Raw genomic sequence first — 18,080 nt, 5'->3', positions numbered from 1 at the left:
GACCTGTTAGTCAGCTATGATAATAGAGAGGGGCAATGCTGCTCTCCTGCTTGGGTTAAATCTACAGTGGCTGTGCAGTTAGATGTGTAAGCCATTGGTTCCATATAATTAATTTTCTGCTAATAGAGGATTGCTGATTTTATTTTTAGTTAATTTCCATATAAATATATTTAAGGAGCTCTCTGTGGTGTTAAGTGTCTGGTTTAAAGATGTTGTGGAGTTTATTCAATCTGTTATTTTGTAGGCTGCCATTTTATTTGCATGGCTGCCCTTCAGGATCTGCAATACTTTTATCATCATTTAAGGTGCCCTGCTACTCGATTCCTTCATTGTAAAACCACAGGACAGACTCATCATGGATGTTGTGATGGAATTTCCTTCTCTGCATTTACCTCTTGGTTTGTGTTGGGGACAGAGTTTGCATTTTTCAGTAAAATAATGTGACAGAGGATAGCAAGTGCACAATAGCAATGCTTGAGTGAGTGTTGTATAAAATTGGACTGTAAAGCTGCAGTGTACAATGAAGACCCTGAAGTTTAGTGGATAGAAGCACCACCTGGTGTGGTCCAGTTATATTGACCAAAAGGTTCCAGGTTCAGCCATAGTCTGCTGAGTTCGTTAGTCTCGGGCAGCATGGCATTTGGAGTGCAATAAATGTCCTCCATGCTTCTGGGCTGGGGAGGGAAAAAGTCAGTCAGGAATTCCAATTCCTGATCTCTATCATAGAATTACAGAGAAATTACAACACTGAGACAGGCCATTCGGCCCAACCGTGTTGGTGTTTATGCACAAGTGAGCAGTAGTCCTAATCGAATGTACCTGCTTGGTTCCCATATCCCTTTATTACCTTTTCTTCTATTACCTTTTCTTCAACTACCTATTCTTAAGTTTTGACATGGTCTCTGCTCCAATTACAACTTTCTGTGTATTTAAAAGAGAAAGAAGGCTTATCCTGCTGTCTCTCCTAAATGTCTTGCGTTTAGTCGTATCTTTGCCCAGTGATTGCAGGGTCTAGAACATGGGGAAACAGTCTCTATCTATTTAATCTGTCCCATTCCTTCATAATTCTAAATATCTCAATCAAATAACCCTGTAATCTCCTCTGTTCTAATGAAAACAGCCCTAACTTTTCCTGTCATCTTATTTGTATTTCCTCATACCAAGCAGCTTCCTGCGGCAGGTGGTGAGAGAACCGACACGAGGGAAAAACCTACTTGACCTCGTCCTCACCAATCTATCTGTCGCAGATACATCTGTCCATGACAGCATTAGTAGCGGTGACCACCGCACAATCCTTGTGGAGACGAAATCCTGTCTTCACACTGAGGACACCGTCCATCATGTGGTGTGGCACTACCACCGTGCTAAATGGGACAGATTCAGAGCAGATCTAGCAGCTCAAAACTGGGCATCCATGAGGCGCTGTGGGCCATCAGCAGCAGCAGAACTGTATTCCATCACAATCTGTAACCTCATGGCCCAGCATATCCCTCACTGTACCATTAGCCAGGGGACCAACCCTGGTTCAATGAGGAGTGCAGAAGAGCATGCCAAGAACCACAACAGGCCTACCTAAAAATGAGGTGCCAACCTGGGGAAGCTACAACACAGGATTACATGCATGCTAAACAGCAGAAGCAGCATGTTCTAGACAGATCCCACAATCAATGGTGGATTCTCCACCTCCCCCCTGCTTTGTGGGAAACTGACTTCTACTTTGTGCCTCCTTACAAAGCCTGCAACTAAGATTTGCATCTAACTTGCTATGTGAAAGAACATGGGTACGCACCCATATCCTGGGACTCATCCATCAATATATTCGTGGTTCATTGTGCTACAGTGGCTTGCCCGGGGATGAATTGTTTTTCTTTTCCAGCGCATTGGGTGAGGCAGCTCAGGGGCTGAGTGACAAGCTGGTTGATTGTTGGATAGCAGAAATATGTTTGAAGTCTATGCTACCCACACATGTGATGTACAAAATCACAGTTTACTCCATTCTCCCTAAAACTTGCCACTTTCTCTTCCTTTAAGATGCTCCTTTAAAGCCTGCCTCTGAAAAAGTTTTTAGTGTCCCGTCCTAATATCTCCTTCAGCTTGTTGTCAATGGGGTGTTTTACTGCATTAAAAGCGCTATATAAATGCAAGAAGTTCTTTTTTTTTATACTGCTTTCCCAGGGACAAAACCCTGCTAGTTGTTGGCTTGGTGTGCATTTTCCTTGAAAATGAAGAGAATGAATAAATAATGACCCTGCAACTTTTATTTTCTTTATGCCATGCTGACCCCGTTTGACTATTTTGTTTAGCCATCAAGCTCATCAGACAGTGAAGTTCCAGAAAATGAAGTGGCCCCAGGAAGTGGGGCAGAAGAGGAGAAAGAAGTGAGTGATGTGGAATCTGACAAGGGCAGCATTGAACAGAGTGGAATCAAGAGGAAGCCCCTCCTTGCAAAGGTAAACCCTTAACAATGAGACTGTTGTTGGTCTTTTGTTTTTTTAAATATCTAGCCTTATTAAGAAGGAGGCTTGTTTTGCTGCCCCCCTCCTTTGCGCCCCCATCCCCTTCTCTCCTGAAGATGCTGACTTATGCTGATGTATTGTTCCATTTGTACTGTTTACTCTTGAGTTTCGTATCCAAGTGACAATATAAACTAAAGTGTACAATTCTAAAGGGGGTGCATGAACAGAGAGACCTGGGGGTATATATGCACAAATCGTTGAAGGTGACAGGACAGGTTGAGAAAGCGGTTAAAAAAGCATACGGGATCCTGGGCTTCATAAATAGAGAGTACAAAAGCAAGGAAATTATGATGAGCCTTTATTAAACACTGGTTCAGCCTCAACTGGAGTATTGTGTCCAATTCTGGGCATCGCACTTTAGGAAGGATGTGAAGGCCTTGGAGAGGGTGCAGAAAAGATTTACAAGAATGGTTCCAGGGATGAAGGACTTCAGTTCGTGGATAGACTGGAGAAGCTGGGGTTGTTTTCCTTGGAGCAGAGAAGGTTGAGAGGAGATTTGATCGAGGTGTTCAAAATCATGAGGGGCCTAGACAGAGTAGATAGCGAGAAACTGTTCCCATTGGCGGAAGGATCGAGAACCAGAGGACACCAAGGATTTATGGTGATTGGCAAAAGAACCAAAGGTGACATGAGGAAAAACATTTATGCAGCGAGTGGTTAGGATCTGGAATGCACTGCCTGAATGGGTGGTGGAGGCAGACTCAATCATGGCTTTCAGAAGAGAATTGGATAAGTACCTGAAGGGAAATAAATTTGCAGGGCTACGGGAAAAGGGTGGGGGAATTGGGACGAGCTGAAGTGCTCTTGCAGAGAGCCGGCATGGGCTCAACGGGCCGAATGGTCTCCTCCTGCACTGTAACCATTCTGTGATTCTATAAGTGGTTGTAAGTATCAGTTTGGTCACTCGTAGCACTCTTGCCTGAGTCAGATGATCAATGGTTTAATGGTTCAACTTGAGCACATAACCTAGGCTGACATTTCGGTGCAATACTGAGGGAGTGTTGCATTGTCAGAGAGGCTGTCTTTCGGCTAAGAGGTTAAACCAAGGCCCCACCTGCTTGTTTAGATGAATATAGAAGATCTTGCAACACTTTTCGAATTAGAGCAAGGAGTTCTACCGGTGTGCTGACCAACACTTATCCCTCAACCAACACCACTTTTTAAAAAAATAAAGAGTACAGGAAACTTTGGTTTATCCGGAGGTTAAATGTCCGGAAAGCTCTATCTACCGGCAAAATTCAGGAGCCGTTTCCTATAAGTATTTTTACTTCTCGTTGCTTTTTTTTCCCCAGTCAGGCTCTGCAAGGTCTGTAGCTAAGCAACAGCTTCAGCTGGAGATGCTTTTAAGCTGCAGCCGACTGTTTTGAAGCTGTTGCTAAGCAACAGGGTTTGTTGATTCACACAGAGCTGAAAATCTCCGTATGTTTCAACATGTCTGGCAGTTTTGATCTAACGGCAACAGCTCGGTCCCGTCGGTGCCGGATATCACAAAGTTTCCTGTAACTGGTCATCTATTTCATTGCCGTTTGTGGGACCTGTGTGAAAATTGGCTGCCACTTTTGCCCACATAACTGACTGCCTTTTCAAAAGTATTTTAATGGCAGTGAATCATTTGGGACATTCCGACGATGTGAAAAGCCTACATAAGTGCAAGGTCTCTGTGTGCTTGTCTCTGTGGTGCGCTCGGGCAGCGCAGTTACCGAATAAGCCATTGAACAGTTGAGGGGATTCAATGCTGGTATATGAATACAATTTTAGTCAGCTTGAATTAACTGTGTATTGCAAACTTCAATTCTTGGTCGACACAGCATTCCAAATGAAGGAAATTTGCTAACACACACCAATCCATAGAAATTACATTGCAGTGTATTATTGGTCTTAACTTCTATATAAATTACTACTGTGGATACCAGGTAATAAAAATATTGGCCCAGCATTTGTAGTCAGCGGCGAAGCAAAGGCGTTTGCCACTGGCCCCGAAGAAAGCTGCCCACCGAGAGATCTCGATCTGTGGTGAGAAATTTGCCTTTTTTGACGCGCAAGTGATTTCAGTGCAATATAGTGGGGAATCTCTAACGCGATCTGCTGTGACCACTGTTTCCCCCCGCCCCCACCTCCCCCCCCCCCCCCCCCCCCAAGATGCGCGGGTTGCGCAGTTACCTCGAGGCTGCCACGCACCAGGTGTTGCAGGCTGCACAGTTCTGCTGGAGCGGGCTCCAGTGCGCAGGCGCTCTTTTCAATCGCGTCCTACACGCCCGTTCTTTATGCCCGCAGGAGCAGGCTTCGGCTCCTGCAAGCTGGACCCATTTCCACGCCTGCGCACTGGAACCCACTACAGGCCTGATCCTGAGGTATTGAATGTGAGCAATGTGATTATCCACACAACCAGTTTTGCGGCCTTTACGCATGTGCGCGGTATCCCAGAGCCGCGCATGCGCATTACCCAACAGTTGCGGCCTTGTAGCGTGGCCACATTTTCTTCAGCTCCGTGGTTGGGGGGGGTGGGGGGGGAAAGAGAGTGAGAGAGACGGGGAAGGGGGTGGGGGAGAGAGCGAGAGACCGGGGGGGAGAGAGAGGGAGACGGGGAGGGGAAGAGGGAGACTGGGAGGGAGACTGGGAGGGAGGGAGGTAGGTCGAGAGAGAGAAACCGGGACAGAGACAGAGAGGGGGGAGGGGAGGTGAGGATCCAGGCGTGCGCATGTAGTCCATTCCTGGGGACTGAGCAGTTGCCGCACTTTGGAACAACACAGATGGAGGCGTAGCACATGTACAATGGCTGCTGGAATGAGGCTAAAGCAAACAATTTTTCAGCCCACGGTGACATTTTTGGTTTAAATTTGGATTACAGGAGCGTGATGTAGAAGTCCCAGTTAACTTTTGCCAGGCGCTGTCCCCCTTTTGAAAGTTTATCAGGGTTATTTAAATCATGTTATGAGAGAGGGAAAAATGTTTGTGCCCCTGTTTGTATCTCGGAGTCTGTGAGAGACGGAGAGAATGGCAGCAGAAAAAGAGGAAACAACTTTTCCAAAACTGATCCCAACTTATCGCCAAGACTGGGGATAGATAACCTCACCACCTTCTTAGGAAGTTTAACCACTTTATTCACTTTCTGAATTGAGCTCCGTTTGGAATTCGTTTATTGTATTATTTTTTGTTATATGTTTAATGACGGCGTTGAAGAGAGAAAGAGAAACTTGGAGCAACTTCTTCTGTCAAAGCTGCAATGAGACTTGAAAGAATTTAAAGATTTTTAATGAACTTTTTACAAAAAATTGAGTGATAAAAACACTTTTTTCCCCCTAAGTTTCAAATACGATTTTGGAAGAAACAAGCAAAAATCAATTTTCATCCTCATCTAAACAAGTTTCAACCAGCTCTTGAAGTCCAAACACTTTTTAAAAGGCTCAGAATTGCTAAAAACGTTTTAAAATTGAAATTTCTCAATATTTGATTTTGAACAATCGACTGATTTACACAAATATGCAACCATGCTGTTGAGGAGGGGGAGGGCAGGGGAGGATTTGTAGGAGTTGCATATTTTTTAAAAAAGTCAATAAAAAGTAATATCATTAAGACGTTTAGGAAGAAAACTAAAAAAGGGGAAAAACACAAACCATCGATCTATAGTCCGAACAAGTCCCAGGAATAAATTAAATATAGATTTCCTCTTAAATGTTTAGTGGGGTGTTAATAGAAACAAGAGTTATGTAATAAAAACAGAAAATGCTGGAGATACTTAGCAGGTCAGGCAGCATCTGTGAAGAGAGAAACAGAGTTATGTAATGATGTATAAAGATTGCAGGAAGCTACTTTAGAAGAAACCACAAAAAATACTTTGATTAAACTGATAATGTTACAATTTCGATTTGGTATAAATGTTTGAAATAGGAGATTCAAAATTGAGAGTACAATGAAGTTTGTTTCCAGCTACTGTATTAAATTATTTTAGGTACTTCGCAATTAAACACTTTTTGTGATAAGAGCAGGGATTAATATTGTGGAGAATGTTTATTTGAGAGAAAAACATTAGAAGTGAGATTTGTAAATTAACATCTTTACGTCACCATATTAGTAAGCATTTCCAAGTCAGTCTGATTGGTTCTCCTGTCCTGGAAGAAAGACGAATGTTTGTTTATTTCTGTTAAATCAGCTTTTCCTGCTTTTTGTTTTTAATTCGGCGACGCAAATTGTCTATGTGTTGTTCTGCACTTGTGAATAAGTGCTGCATTTCTGACATGTTACATGGCGGGTGTGCTGGTTCAAGAAGACAATGTTTATTAATGGAAGTGATTGAAATTGAAAATACGGATACCCGTTCTTGTTCAATATTTTAATTCTTTTTAATACTGTGAACTAATGAACTACAGCACTTTATATTTGTTGGTTGTCAGGTTGCATTGTGATTAGAATATTAATCACTTATGTGGACGTACAGCGCGTCAGCGTCATAGGAAAGCTGCTACTCCTGCTGCTTGTGCAGCCATTGCTATAGTGACATGAGGGATGGGCTAATACGTTGAAAAGCTTAAAATGAATACTAATTGCACGAATAGGTATGCCTCTTTCAGCTTACCTTGGGTTTTTGGATTGTTTGTCGATGCATAAAACAGAGTGACATTTCTGAAGTGTTCATAAATTATTATGCAGTTCTTTTATATCCCAGTCATTCTGACAAGTAATTTAAAAAAAATAGTGTTTGTACATGACGAACTAAAAGCTTTTAATTAATTCTATCATAAACAAACTTGCAAAATGGAAATGGAAATGACAGATGAATTTCAATATAGAGAAGTGTGAGGTGGTGCATTTTGGTAGGAGGAATAAGAAGGCCACCTACTCCTTGGAAAATAAGAATCTAACTGGGGTAGAGGTGCAAAGGGATCTAGGGTATAGTTTCACAAATCATTCAAAGTAGCAATGCAGGTTAAAAAAGCCATAAAAGTGCAAATAAAGCACTGGGGTTCATTTCTAGAGGAATAGGATTCAAAAGCAGAGAAGTTACGTTAAACCTGTATCGAACCTTGTCTGATTGTCTCATGATTTGAGATGGTGGGGTGGCAATATGGCATTACTGTATATATGCCTTTAAGTGGTTGCTGTTGCTGTCGTCGTTGTAAATGTGTTGTAAAATTTGCCCACGGACGAAATGGTCGCGCTCAAAGGAGTTCATGGCCCGCTCAGTACAAAAAAAAATTAGGGAACATTGGCTGTGACATTAATGAGCTGTCTAAGCAGCCAATCACAATGCCGAATTCTCACAGACAGGGAATCAGGAAATGAGAACCTGCTTTTATCCTGATTTTAAAAAAAAATGTTAGAAAGCAAAACAAAGATTGGGGATCTTGCATGGGGATAAGGTACATGTAATGAATATAAATAAACTTAAAAAATAATTTTTTTAAGGTTCTTTAAAAATTGTAATTTTTATCATAATGGAGAAATTTGACACTCCACAAAATTAAAATTAGTTTTTCAGTGTCATAACGTTTAGCAGTCAATACACTGTTAAAACCCCAGTTATACCTAATCCAACAAGGCCTAACATTTAATGGGGTATTTAACAGTGATATTAGCGCAGAAAAGACCAATGTTTCGTCAGTTTCACTGATTGCTGGCTATGGAGGAGCGGCCACATCGCAGCCAATGTCGGTGCAGTGAATGACTGTCTGCAACTTCAGGATTTCTGTGTTTTAGATGCGTATGCGCTACATCCTGAAATTGCGGTCAATTTCAAAGAGGTAATAACGGCAAACGCTGTTCGTTTGCTGTTACTACCCACCGCAAATTCTGGCCTGATCTGTCTTGCTTCCCTGTAACCGGAGTGCCAAGCGAATGGCACGCATTCGAAGACCTGTGATTTTCAAGCAGTTTTTTTTGTTTGCAGCTTGCCCCCAGGCCCATTGGAGGACCAGCACAGCGGCCTCTGATTTGCATTGTGTCTGACAACTACTCTTGGAGCCCAACTAAAATTGGGTCCCAGAGCCAAAGTGCAAAGTTCACCTCTTTTTTATATTGATGATGTGCTGTTAGCAGCAGCTGCCCAGTAGTCTTACTGACAACAGCATATTACCAATAGAAAAGTGCCGTGAATTGTTTACTCCAGCACTGCAATCAAGGGATGGTTCAAACACTTGCTATTTATTTGAACTATTAAGAACAGGTACCATTGCATCCTTTGTCATTTAGCTCTGTAAAATTGCATCGTTAATGCTGACTAATGGCTTCATTAAACGTTAATGCTACTGTTGTCCTAGGTAATGTTGTGCAATTTCAGTTCTATAATAATACAGTATAGGTGTAATGAAGCAATGGTTTTGTGTATTAAATAACAATGTTGAGTCCCTTGATGGTTAAAGCTGGTGATGTATCATGGTCACAGGAACAAAAAAAAACATTGAATGTTATGAACTTGGACCCATGGCAGTATTTTAGATGCCACAACATTTCTTTAATCTTTTACAATTAAAATGATTCAAGTTCCTATTAACGATCAATGAACAGAATTTGGTCTTCCCAAGGAGATTGCATGTCTGGTTGGTAGGGGGTAGGGATTAAGGCAGATGGGGATCACGATGTGCAGGCTTGACAGACCATCTGGACTTTTCCTGTCCTTCATTTTCTTTGTTCAAACTTCAGTAATAAAAGTACCACACAGTAATAACAGAGAGTGCTGGAAACACTCCGCAGGTCAGGCAGCCTCTGTAGAGAGAGAAACAGAGTCAACGTTTCGGGTCGAACCCTTCATCAGAACTGGAAAAGGTTAGGGAGGAGAGATTTTTAAGCAGGGGCAGGGAGGATGGGAGGAAAGAACAAAGGGAAGGTCCGTGATAGGATGGAAGGCAAGCTAGAAAGGGGTGAAAAATTACAACAACTTGCATTTATATAGCACCTTTTAACGTAGTAAAATGTCCCATGGCTCTTCACAGGAACATTATCAAACAAAAGGTTGGTCAAAGAGGTAGGTTTTAAGGAGCAGCTTAAAGTAGGAGAGAGAGGTAAAGAGGCGGAGAGATTTAAGGAGGGAATCCAGAGCTTGGAGCCTAGGCAGCTGAAGGCACAGCCACCAATGGTGGAGCAATTAAAATTGGGAATGCTCCAGAATTGGAGGAGTGGAGATCTCTTTGCGGGTTGTAGGGCTGGAGGAGGTTACAGAGATGTGGAGAGACTAGGCCATGGAGGGATTTGAAAACTAAGTTGAGAATTTTAAAACTGAGGCATTACTGGACTGTGAGCCAATGTAGGTCAGCAATCGCAGGGGTGATGGGTGAATGGGACTTGATGCGATTTAGGATACGGGCAGTCGAGTTTAGGATAAGCTCAAGTTTATGGAAGGTTGACGATGGGAGGCCTGCCAGGAATAGTCAAGTCTAGAGGTAACAAAGGAATGGATGAGGGTTTCAGCAGCGGATGAGGCAAGGGCGGAGATGGGCGATGTCACAGAGGTGGAAGTAGGTGGTCCTGGTGATGGAGAGGATATGGGGTCGGAAGCTCATCTTGGGGGTCAAATAGGACGGCAAGGTTGCAAATGGTCTGGTCCAGCCTTAGACAGGCAGAGGGATGGAGTCGGTGGCTAAAGAATGGAGTTTGTGGTGGGGACCGAAGACATGGCTTCTCAATATTTAGTTGGAGGAAATTTCTGCTCACCCAGTACTGAATGTCGGACAAGCAGCATGACAAATCAAAGGCAGTGGCGGGGCCGAGAGAGGTGGTGGGAAGGTAGAGCTGGGTGTCGTCGGCGTACATGTGGAACCTGAAGTTGTGTTTGATAATGTTTATCTCAGTTGAGCTGTGAAAGGGCACTAGAAAGGTGAAAAGGGGAGTTAAAAGAAATGCTAGGGAACCAAGGGTCTAGTGAGAAGGAGGAATTAAAGGAAATTAGTATTAGTAAAAAAAAGCGCTGAAGAAATTAATGGGACTCAAAGCTGATAAATCCCCAGGGCCTGATAATCTGCATCCCAGAGTACTAAAAGAGGTAGCCATGGAAATAGTGGATGCATTGGTTGTCATCTTCCAAAATTCTATAGGTTATGGAACAGTTCCTGCAGATTGGAGGGTGGCAAATGTAACCCCACTATTTATTTAAAAAAGGAGGGAGAGAGAAAACAAGGAACTACAGACCGGTTAGCCTAACATCTGTAGTAGGGAAAATGCTAGAGTCTATTATAAAGGATGTGATAACAGGACACTTAGAAAATGTCAACGGGATTAGACAAAGTCAACATGGATTTATGAAAGGGAAATCGTGTTTGTCAAACCTACTGGAGTTTTTTGAGGATGTAACTGGTAGAATAGATAAGGGAGAACCAGTGGATGTGGTGTATTTGGATTTTCAGAAGGCCTTTGATTAAAGTCCCACATAAGAGGTTAGTGTGTAAAATTAAAGCACATGGGATTGAGGGTAATATACTGGCATGGATTGAAAATTGGTTAACAGACAGGAAACAGATTGTAGGAATAAATGGGTCTTTTTCGGGGTGGCAGGCGGTGACTAGTGGGGTACCGCAGGGATCAGTGCTTGGGCCCCAGCTATTCACAATATATATCAATGATTTGGATGAGGGAACCAAATGTAATATTTCCAAGTTTGCTGACCCAAAACTAGGTGGGATTGTGAGTTGTGAGGAGGATGCAAAGAGGCTTCAAGGCGATTTAGACAAGTTGAGTGAGTGGGCAAATACATGGCAGATGCAGTATAACGTGGATAAATATGAAGTTATCCACTTTGGTAGGAAAAACAGAAAGGTAGAGTATTATTTAAATGGTGATAGATTGGGAAATGCTGATGTAAAAAAGGGATCTGGGTGTTCTTGTACAGAAGTCACTGAAAGCAAACCTGCAGGTGCAGCAAGCAGTTAGGAAGGCAAATGGTATGTTGGCCTTCATTGCAAGAGGATTTGAGTACAGGAGCAAGGATGTCTTACTACAGTTATACAGGGTTATGGTGAGACCACACCTGGAGTACTGTGTACAGTTTTGGTCTCCTTACCTAAGAAAGGATATACTTGCCATAGAGGGAGTGCAGCGAAGGTTCACCAGACTGATTCCTGGGATGGCAGGACTGTGTCGTATGAGGAGAGATTGGGTCGACTAGGCCTGTATTCACTAGAGTTTAGAAGAATGAGAGGTGATCTCATTGAAACGTATAAAATTCTGACAGGGCTAGACAGACTGGATGCAGGGAGGATGTTTCCCCTGGCTGGGGGGTCTAGAACGAGGGGTCACAGTCTCAGGATACGGGGCAGAACATTTAGGACTGAGATGAGGAGAAATTTCTTCACTCAGGGTGGTGAACCTGTGGAATTCTCGACCACAGAAGGCTGTGGAGGCCAAGTCACTGAATATATTTAAGAAGGAGATAGCTAGATAGATTTCTAGACACAAAAGGCATTGAGGGGTATGGGGAGAGAGCGGGAATATGGTATTGAGATAGAGGATCAGCCATGATCATATTGAATGGCGGAGCAGGCTCGAAGGGCCTACTCCTGCTCCTATTTTTCTATGTTTCTAAAAGAGCACCAAGTTTGAAAGGAAAGTAGAAATTAAATGGGAGGAGGAAGACATGAGAAAATGAATGACCTGTGGTTTGAAATTGCTCAATACGATTTTAGATTTTTGTTTTCCTGATTTTTGGGTTGTGTCCAGAGAGAGCAATGAGATGTATATCATGAGGGTGAAGTGCAGATAAATAACACTCATTCTGTACGCTAAGCTTTAATGGTGACTTGAATCATTCTAATTAATTGTCACTGGTAATGGTGGTTAGTGTTGCCAACCCTCACAATTTAGATAATGAATTACTGACTTTCCAGTATTCTCTTAATTTGCATGGCTTATGGGGATAGAATCCATATGAATTGCACACAAAGAATAGTGCAATATCAGTAATTATTAGAACAACTGAGTGTTGGCGACACTGGGTAATGTTGGGAGCAACATATGACAATGTTTCAAAAATATCTCAAAGTTTATTGACCCAACATTAAAACGTATTGGCTTAAGTATGAAGAGCAAGATTTTAAATCGAATAACATCACTGTAGGGAAGGAACTGTGTATGTTCTCAAATTTAAAAAAAAAAATTAAAAAAAATTCTCCCTGCTAGTATAGGTGCTTGTGGGAGGAGATGAAACTGGAAGGGGAGATGTTGCAAGTATCCAGGATGACCATTTTCCAAATTCAGCCTTGGCTCAGTGGTAGTGAGGGTTTGGCCTGCCAAGCTGTCTATCACCAAGGGCTCCAAATTGGACCCACTCTTAAACATAACGGCCCTGATATTTACCGAGGCGCGATCTCGGAGTAGGGGAGAGGCGTTATGGTCAGGAAATCTGGAAGTTTTAACTCCAGGGCGTGTTTGAATTTTTTTCGCCAGGTTGCCCACCTGACCACCAGCCTGATTGACCGGGAAGAGAAGTGATCGCAGAGGATTGGACAGATCACATGGATGGGGGGATGGGAATTTATAGGGTTAGCTTTTTAGGCCTGGAGGAAACATTCCTGCTCTTCCTGGCCCACAAACAGTGCTGTAAAGGCACTTGCCTTATGGATCCAACTCTTCTCACCTCCTTTTACCTGCCTGGTTTCCCGAGGCCTAGGAAACTCAGTCGACAGCAGTTTAAAAATAGAAACTTTGTTATAATGGAGGCACGCAGCCTCCTTAAAAGATTTCAACGACCGATTCGTCCACTGAAAGCGGATTGATCGCCTGCCCCTCGTTCCGCCTCCATTAAAACTGGAAGTGGGCAGATTTGACTTTTTTAACATTTTAACTTCCCACCCGTCCCGAACCCACCCATTTTTGGGGGTTAAAATTGCCCCCAACATGTCTTTCACTGTTGAATTAAATCAAAGTAGACAGCTATAAAAGAAAAAGAAAGACTTGCATTTATATAGCGCCTTTCACGACTTCAGGATGTCCCAAAGTGCTTTACAGCCAATTAAGTACTTTTTGAATTGTCGTCACTGTTGTAATGAAGACCATTCTTGCTGACAGCCTAAGATGTTTGTCGGTACCGGGTCATTGTAACTGACTGACCTCGGGTTTCCTCATTGTCTCAAAACTGTAGAAACTTATACAAATAAACAGTCTCATGGCTGCATGTCCCACTTTTGGTAGCTAAATAACACTTCAACGGCCAAGTTCACCAACCTACTTTCATGTCTACTGGTTAATGTTAAGTGCAGCACTTTTGACTCAGCATTATAAGAAATATTATACATTAACAAATTCTGCTTAGTTAAAACCCAAAATGCTACCACGGACAAGCAAGACCCTTGCCTCCTAAAACTGATGATATCTGTAACAATCTGGTCCTGGTTTTAAAAATAAAATCAGCCTAGGGAATAGTCATCAACTATTAATTGATGGAACTAAATTCAAAGGATGGGGACTTAACTAGAACAAAGCCACAATACCCTAATCCTGGTTTTTCACTTGAATTACTGTTTTTGCTGTCTCGTTTTAGTTTATCCCGAGGTGAATTTCCCAAATATAGTTACAATTTTAACAGTTTGCATTTCGATCAAGTTATCTTTTTTAAATAAAAGTTACTATTCTCTTGTCCTCATTATGTTACATTGATGATCGTTGCCATTCCTTGGCCAGACAGGTAGTTGGTACTTGATCTGTTTGCCAGACCTCTCCATGTTTGTTAGGACATAATATATTGTATGGGGTCTCCAGAATGTATTGTTTCCTCACCTTCGTAGTATACGTTTGGCCAAATGTAGCCCTTTAAACAATTCTTGTTTTTAAAAAAGGATTTAGATATTGTTCTTGATGCTGAATCCAAAATAGGTATTAATAACAGGAATCAAACTTGCATGGAGAATGCAGTCTTTGGCTGTTTTTCTCTCAAATATTAAAATTACACTGTTGCATCTTGTTTTGTGACAGTTAATCTACTTTGTGAACCACAAAATCATTCAAGCATACAAAAAGCTGAGAATCTCTAAGAGACATGAAATTTTATTGGAAAGGCTAAAATTTGTAGTCAGCAGAAGTGGTACTTTGCAGTCTTTATGTATTTACCAGTGAAGAATCAATGAAAGCATCTTCAGAATAGTTGTATAAAATGCTCGCACGGTAGCATTTTCATGTTCATCAAAGCTGCTTTTTTTTAAGATGATAAACCCCAACCAACAGCAAACAAATGCTGATAGTGGAAAAAGTGACATTTGCCCTTTTTTCCCTAAATTTAGAAACCACCTCCGAAACGTGCTCGTAAATCAAGTGATGAAGAGGAGGAGGAGGAAGAGGAAAGTGGCTCCAACTCGCTGGAGGAGAATTCTGAAGCAAGTTCTTCAGAATCTGAGAAAAATAGTGACCAAGTGAGTAAAAACATAGTAAATGCTGAATCTCTGAAGAGAAAAATAATAAAAATGAGATTTTACCCTTTTCCTACGTGCAGTTCTTGTAAAATAATCAATTAACAGACTTCCTCTCCTCTTCCACCCCTTTCAACTGGAAGTAGAATTTTCATATTTCCATGGCGCTCGCGATGACTCACTGAGTTTATCTAGTGAGTAGCTAAGCTATACAGGCCAGAAAGGTCCCAGGTTTGTGCCGAGTTATTTGACCTCTGCTGTGATAGTACTTGGATCACTATAACTGGGCTCCGTGCTTCTGAGTTAATGAGGGAGAATCTGCCCACTTTGATTGCTATCCAGTGATCCCTGCGAAATTATCAAGGGGGCAATAAAGAAAACTACAGACGAACGTAACTATTTGTTTACAAATGTGTTACTCTGTTATTGTGATGGAAGTATGGTTGATCTTCATGTCAGCTGCACAGTAGCCAAGGACCATCCCCAGGGCAGTCAGCATTAAATTGATTTGTTTCACATTTTGTCCTTCAGGAATTCACGCTAGAAAAGAAAGTAATTTCCAGAACACCTCGGCGAGGCCCTGCAGCTGGAAGGAAGAAAAAGGTAATCGTCCCTTTCAACTTGGTGACCGAGTTGCACTGTGTTACTGTCCGGGTGTGGCAGGATAAATGCACTCTCTTAATGGAAGATGGAAGAATGCCTGATTAATTAATGACCCAAAGGTGTCATTTTCTCTTTTGGGTTCTGTTAATTGCAATTGAAAAATGCAAATGCACATGTCTTCTGTTATGAGGAATTTCATTCCCCCAGTTGGCCTGCTTTTGTCAAGTTGCTGACTTCCATTGGCTCCCTATCCATAATGCATCAATTGAAAGTACTAATCCTCATAAAGAAGTTACTCAGAAGTATAAAGTAAAGTAATCTATTCATTTGCCATTTATCCACCTACATATCTACCAGTATAGGCAGAGGTTTGTGTAGGATGGAGCTTGGGAATACAGAGTGGACGTCAAATTATGAGATACGGAAAGTGTTGATAATGAGCTAAGGATGGGATAGGGTAATATTGCAGAGGTAAGCAGTCTTGGCGATGGATAAGATGTGGGATTTGAAGCTCAAGAACAGGACACCAATGTTGTGCATCAATTTTCAGTATGTAGGTGCATAAATGGTGGACAAATGTACTCCTCTGCTTTCCACTTCAGAAATCCAGCAACCGGCTTCATTAGATGCACATTCAGTTTGTCCCAAAAAAATGTTTAATGCCAATCCACCTTTTTTAACATTTGTTTCACACTTGGGTGAATTTTGTGCTCATCAATGTGAGGCAAGTCCTTTCTTCATTTTGTTTTAGAAACAGGCCCCACCCACAAAACTGGCCCTGCCCCTTGGTCGACATTCCACTGATTGCGCTGGTTTGGGAAAGCTCTTCAAATTGCACTAATTTTCTTCGGCTCACAGGCACTAGTAGGCCCGTTTTTAAAGTTTTTTTTCATATCAAAAAAAAATTAATTTACTAAGAAACTGACTAGTGTGGAGAACTGGACACCAACATCCTCTCAGCTACGCGGCCGTGCAGTTCTCTGCCGGTCCTGCACAGCCCGGGACTGGCTTTTCTGGTGTTAAGTTTCGCGTATGGGCCGTCTATCCCCTCTAAAGGGGCTTGTGCACCCAAAAAGAAATTAGGGGGAACATTGCTGGACACTTATTAGTTTATTTTTTGTGATTAAACCCATTTTCAGCTGTATTAATAAAACTGAATCAGGTTACCAGTCTTAATTGCATTAAGATTACATTACATGGAAAGAAAAAAGAAACAATTACGTTCTATTAGGCTGCCGATTGTGCTGGTTCATAGAAGAGCTTACGTTTGTGATTATGCAAATGAATTTTATCGTAAACTTGAACTGTACCCTAACCAGCACAATAACGAGCACATTTTTGACGCAATGTCCCAAAGCAGAAACTCTACCCCCATTGTTTCAGAAAACTGTCCTGGATAGTCTCTAGGAATTCATTGCCTTTACGACTTGAGCTGTTTTGCATCTTCCAGTCTGTGAAAATTAAATCTCCCACTATAACTGCTTTGCCTTTGCTATATGCTTCTCCTCTGATCTCTGTATTTATGCATCCTTCTACTACATCACTGCTTTCAGGAGGTCTGTAGATAACTCTCGCCAGTCTTGCCACTGCTGAGTGGCAATTGGCGTTCAATGTGGGCAAGTGTGAGTGCAGTAGCTGCAGATAGTGCCAGCGACTCAATAGTGAAACAGTAAATGGTAAAGCTGTGTTTCATTTTGTTTCTATTAAGCCTCTCCTCTTCACCTGCAGTCTATCCAAATGATTGTGGAGAATCAAACATTTTTTTTAACCCTTTGTGTTCAATTTGTAACCATGATTTAGCTGATTGTTACTTTTATTTTAAAGTTTACTCACTGGGTTTTGTAGGTTAGAACTTTAGGAAAAGAGAGACACATAATTCAACTCTTACTTAAAAAGTCTGTTAACTTGCCCCAATTGCATCCTGCCACTCAGAGGCTGGAACATATGGTATGCAAAGCTGGTGTCCTCTTTGACCTTGACCTTTGCTTCAGTCCCGTATCCTATCTATAACCAAGACTTACTACTTCCACAATATTGCCTACCTGTACTCCTATCCCATCCTTTATCCTGACTTTTGTTGCCCCGACTTCTCCATTTCCCCTTCTCACTGGCTATCCAAGCTCCAGCTAACACAAACTTCACCTGTTTCAAAATTCTGTGCTTGCTTCCTGTCCCACACTAAATTTTTGCTGACCTCCATTGGCTCCCTATACCCAATGCAACAAATTCAAAATTCTCATCCTCATTTAGAAGTTCTTCCATAACCTTGCTCTACCCTCTCTCTGCAACTACATGCAGCCCTATGTCCTCACCCATTCCCTTTGATTCTTCAGCTGTGGCCTCCTATGCATCTCCCATCAATCCCTTTCTAGAATTAGGGGTCAGCCAGTTAGGACTGAGATGAGGAGAAATTTCTTCACTCAAAGGGTTGTGAATCTTTGGAAGTCTTCCCGAGAGCTGTGGATGCTCAGTCGTTGAGTATATTCAAGATAGAGATTGCTATTTTTGGATACTAAGGGACTCGAGGGATATGGGGATAGTGCAGGAAGGTGGAGTTGAGGTAGAAGATCAGCCGTGATCTTATTGAATGGCTGAGCAGGCTGGAAGGGCCGAATGGCCTACTCCTGCTCCTATTTCT

General features: G+C 42.1%; 1 protein-coding gene across 2 annotated transcripts in view; it reads left to right on the top strand.

The window, feature by feature from the left end:
- Positions 1 to 18,080, top strand: part of hdgfl2 (HDGF like 2) — a 100,269-nt gene that overhangs the window by 44,433 nt on the left and 37,756 nt on the right. For both annotated transcript variants that reach the window (XM_086004889.1, XM_086004888.1), the window contains exons 4-6: positions 2,304 to 2,450; positions 14,714 to 14,842; positions 15,371 to 15,442. In XM_086004889.1, the coding sequence (XP_085861015.1) occupies positions 2,304 to 2,450; positions 14,714 to 14,842; positions 15,371 to 15,442 (348 nt within the window). The remainder of the gene's footprint in view (positions 1 to 2,303; positions 2,451 to 14,713; positions 14,843 to 15,370; positions 15,443 to 18,080) is intronic.

The sequence above is a fragment of the Somniosus microcephalus genome, chromosome 13, assembly GCF_052327205.1.
Source record: "Somniosus microcephalus isolate GS21.2 chromosome 13, FLI_Smic_1.0, whole genome shotgun sequence".
Lineage (NCBI taxonomy): Eukaryota > Metazoa > Chordata > Chondrichthyes > Squaliformes > Somniosidae > Somniosus > Somniosus microcephalus.
Note: the sequence above shows the minus strand (reverse complement) of the source record. Positions and strands in the feature narration are given on the sequence as shown.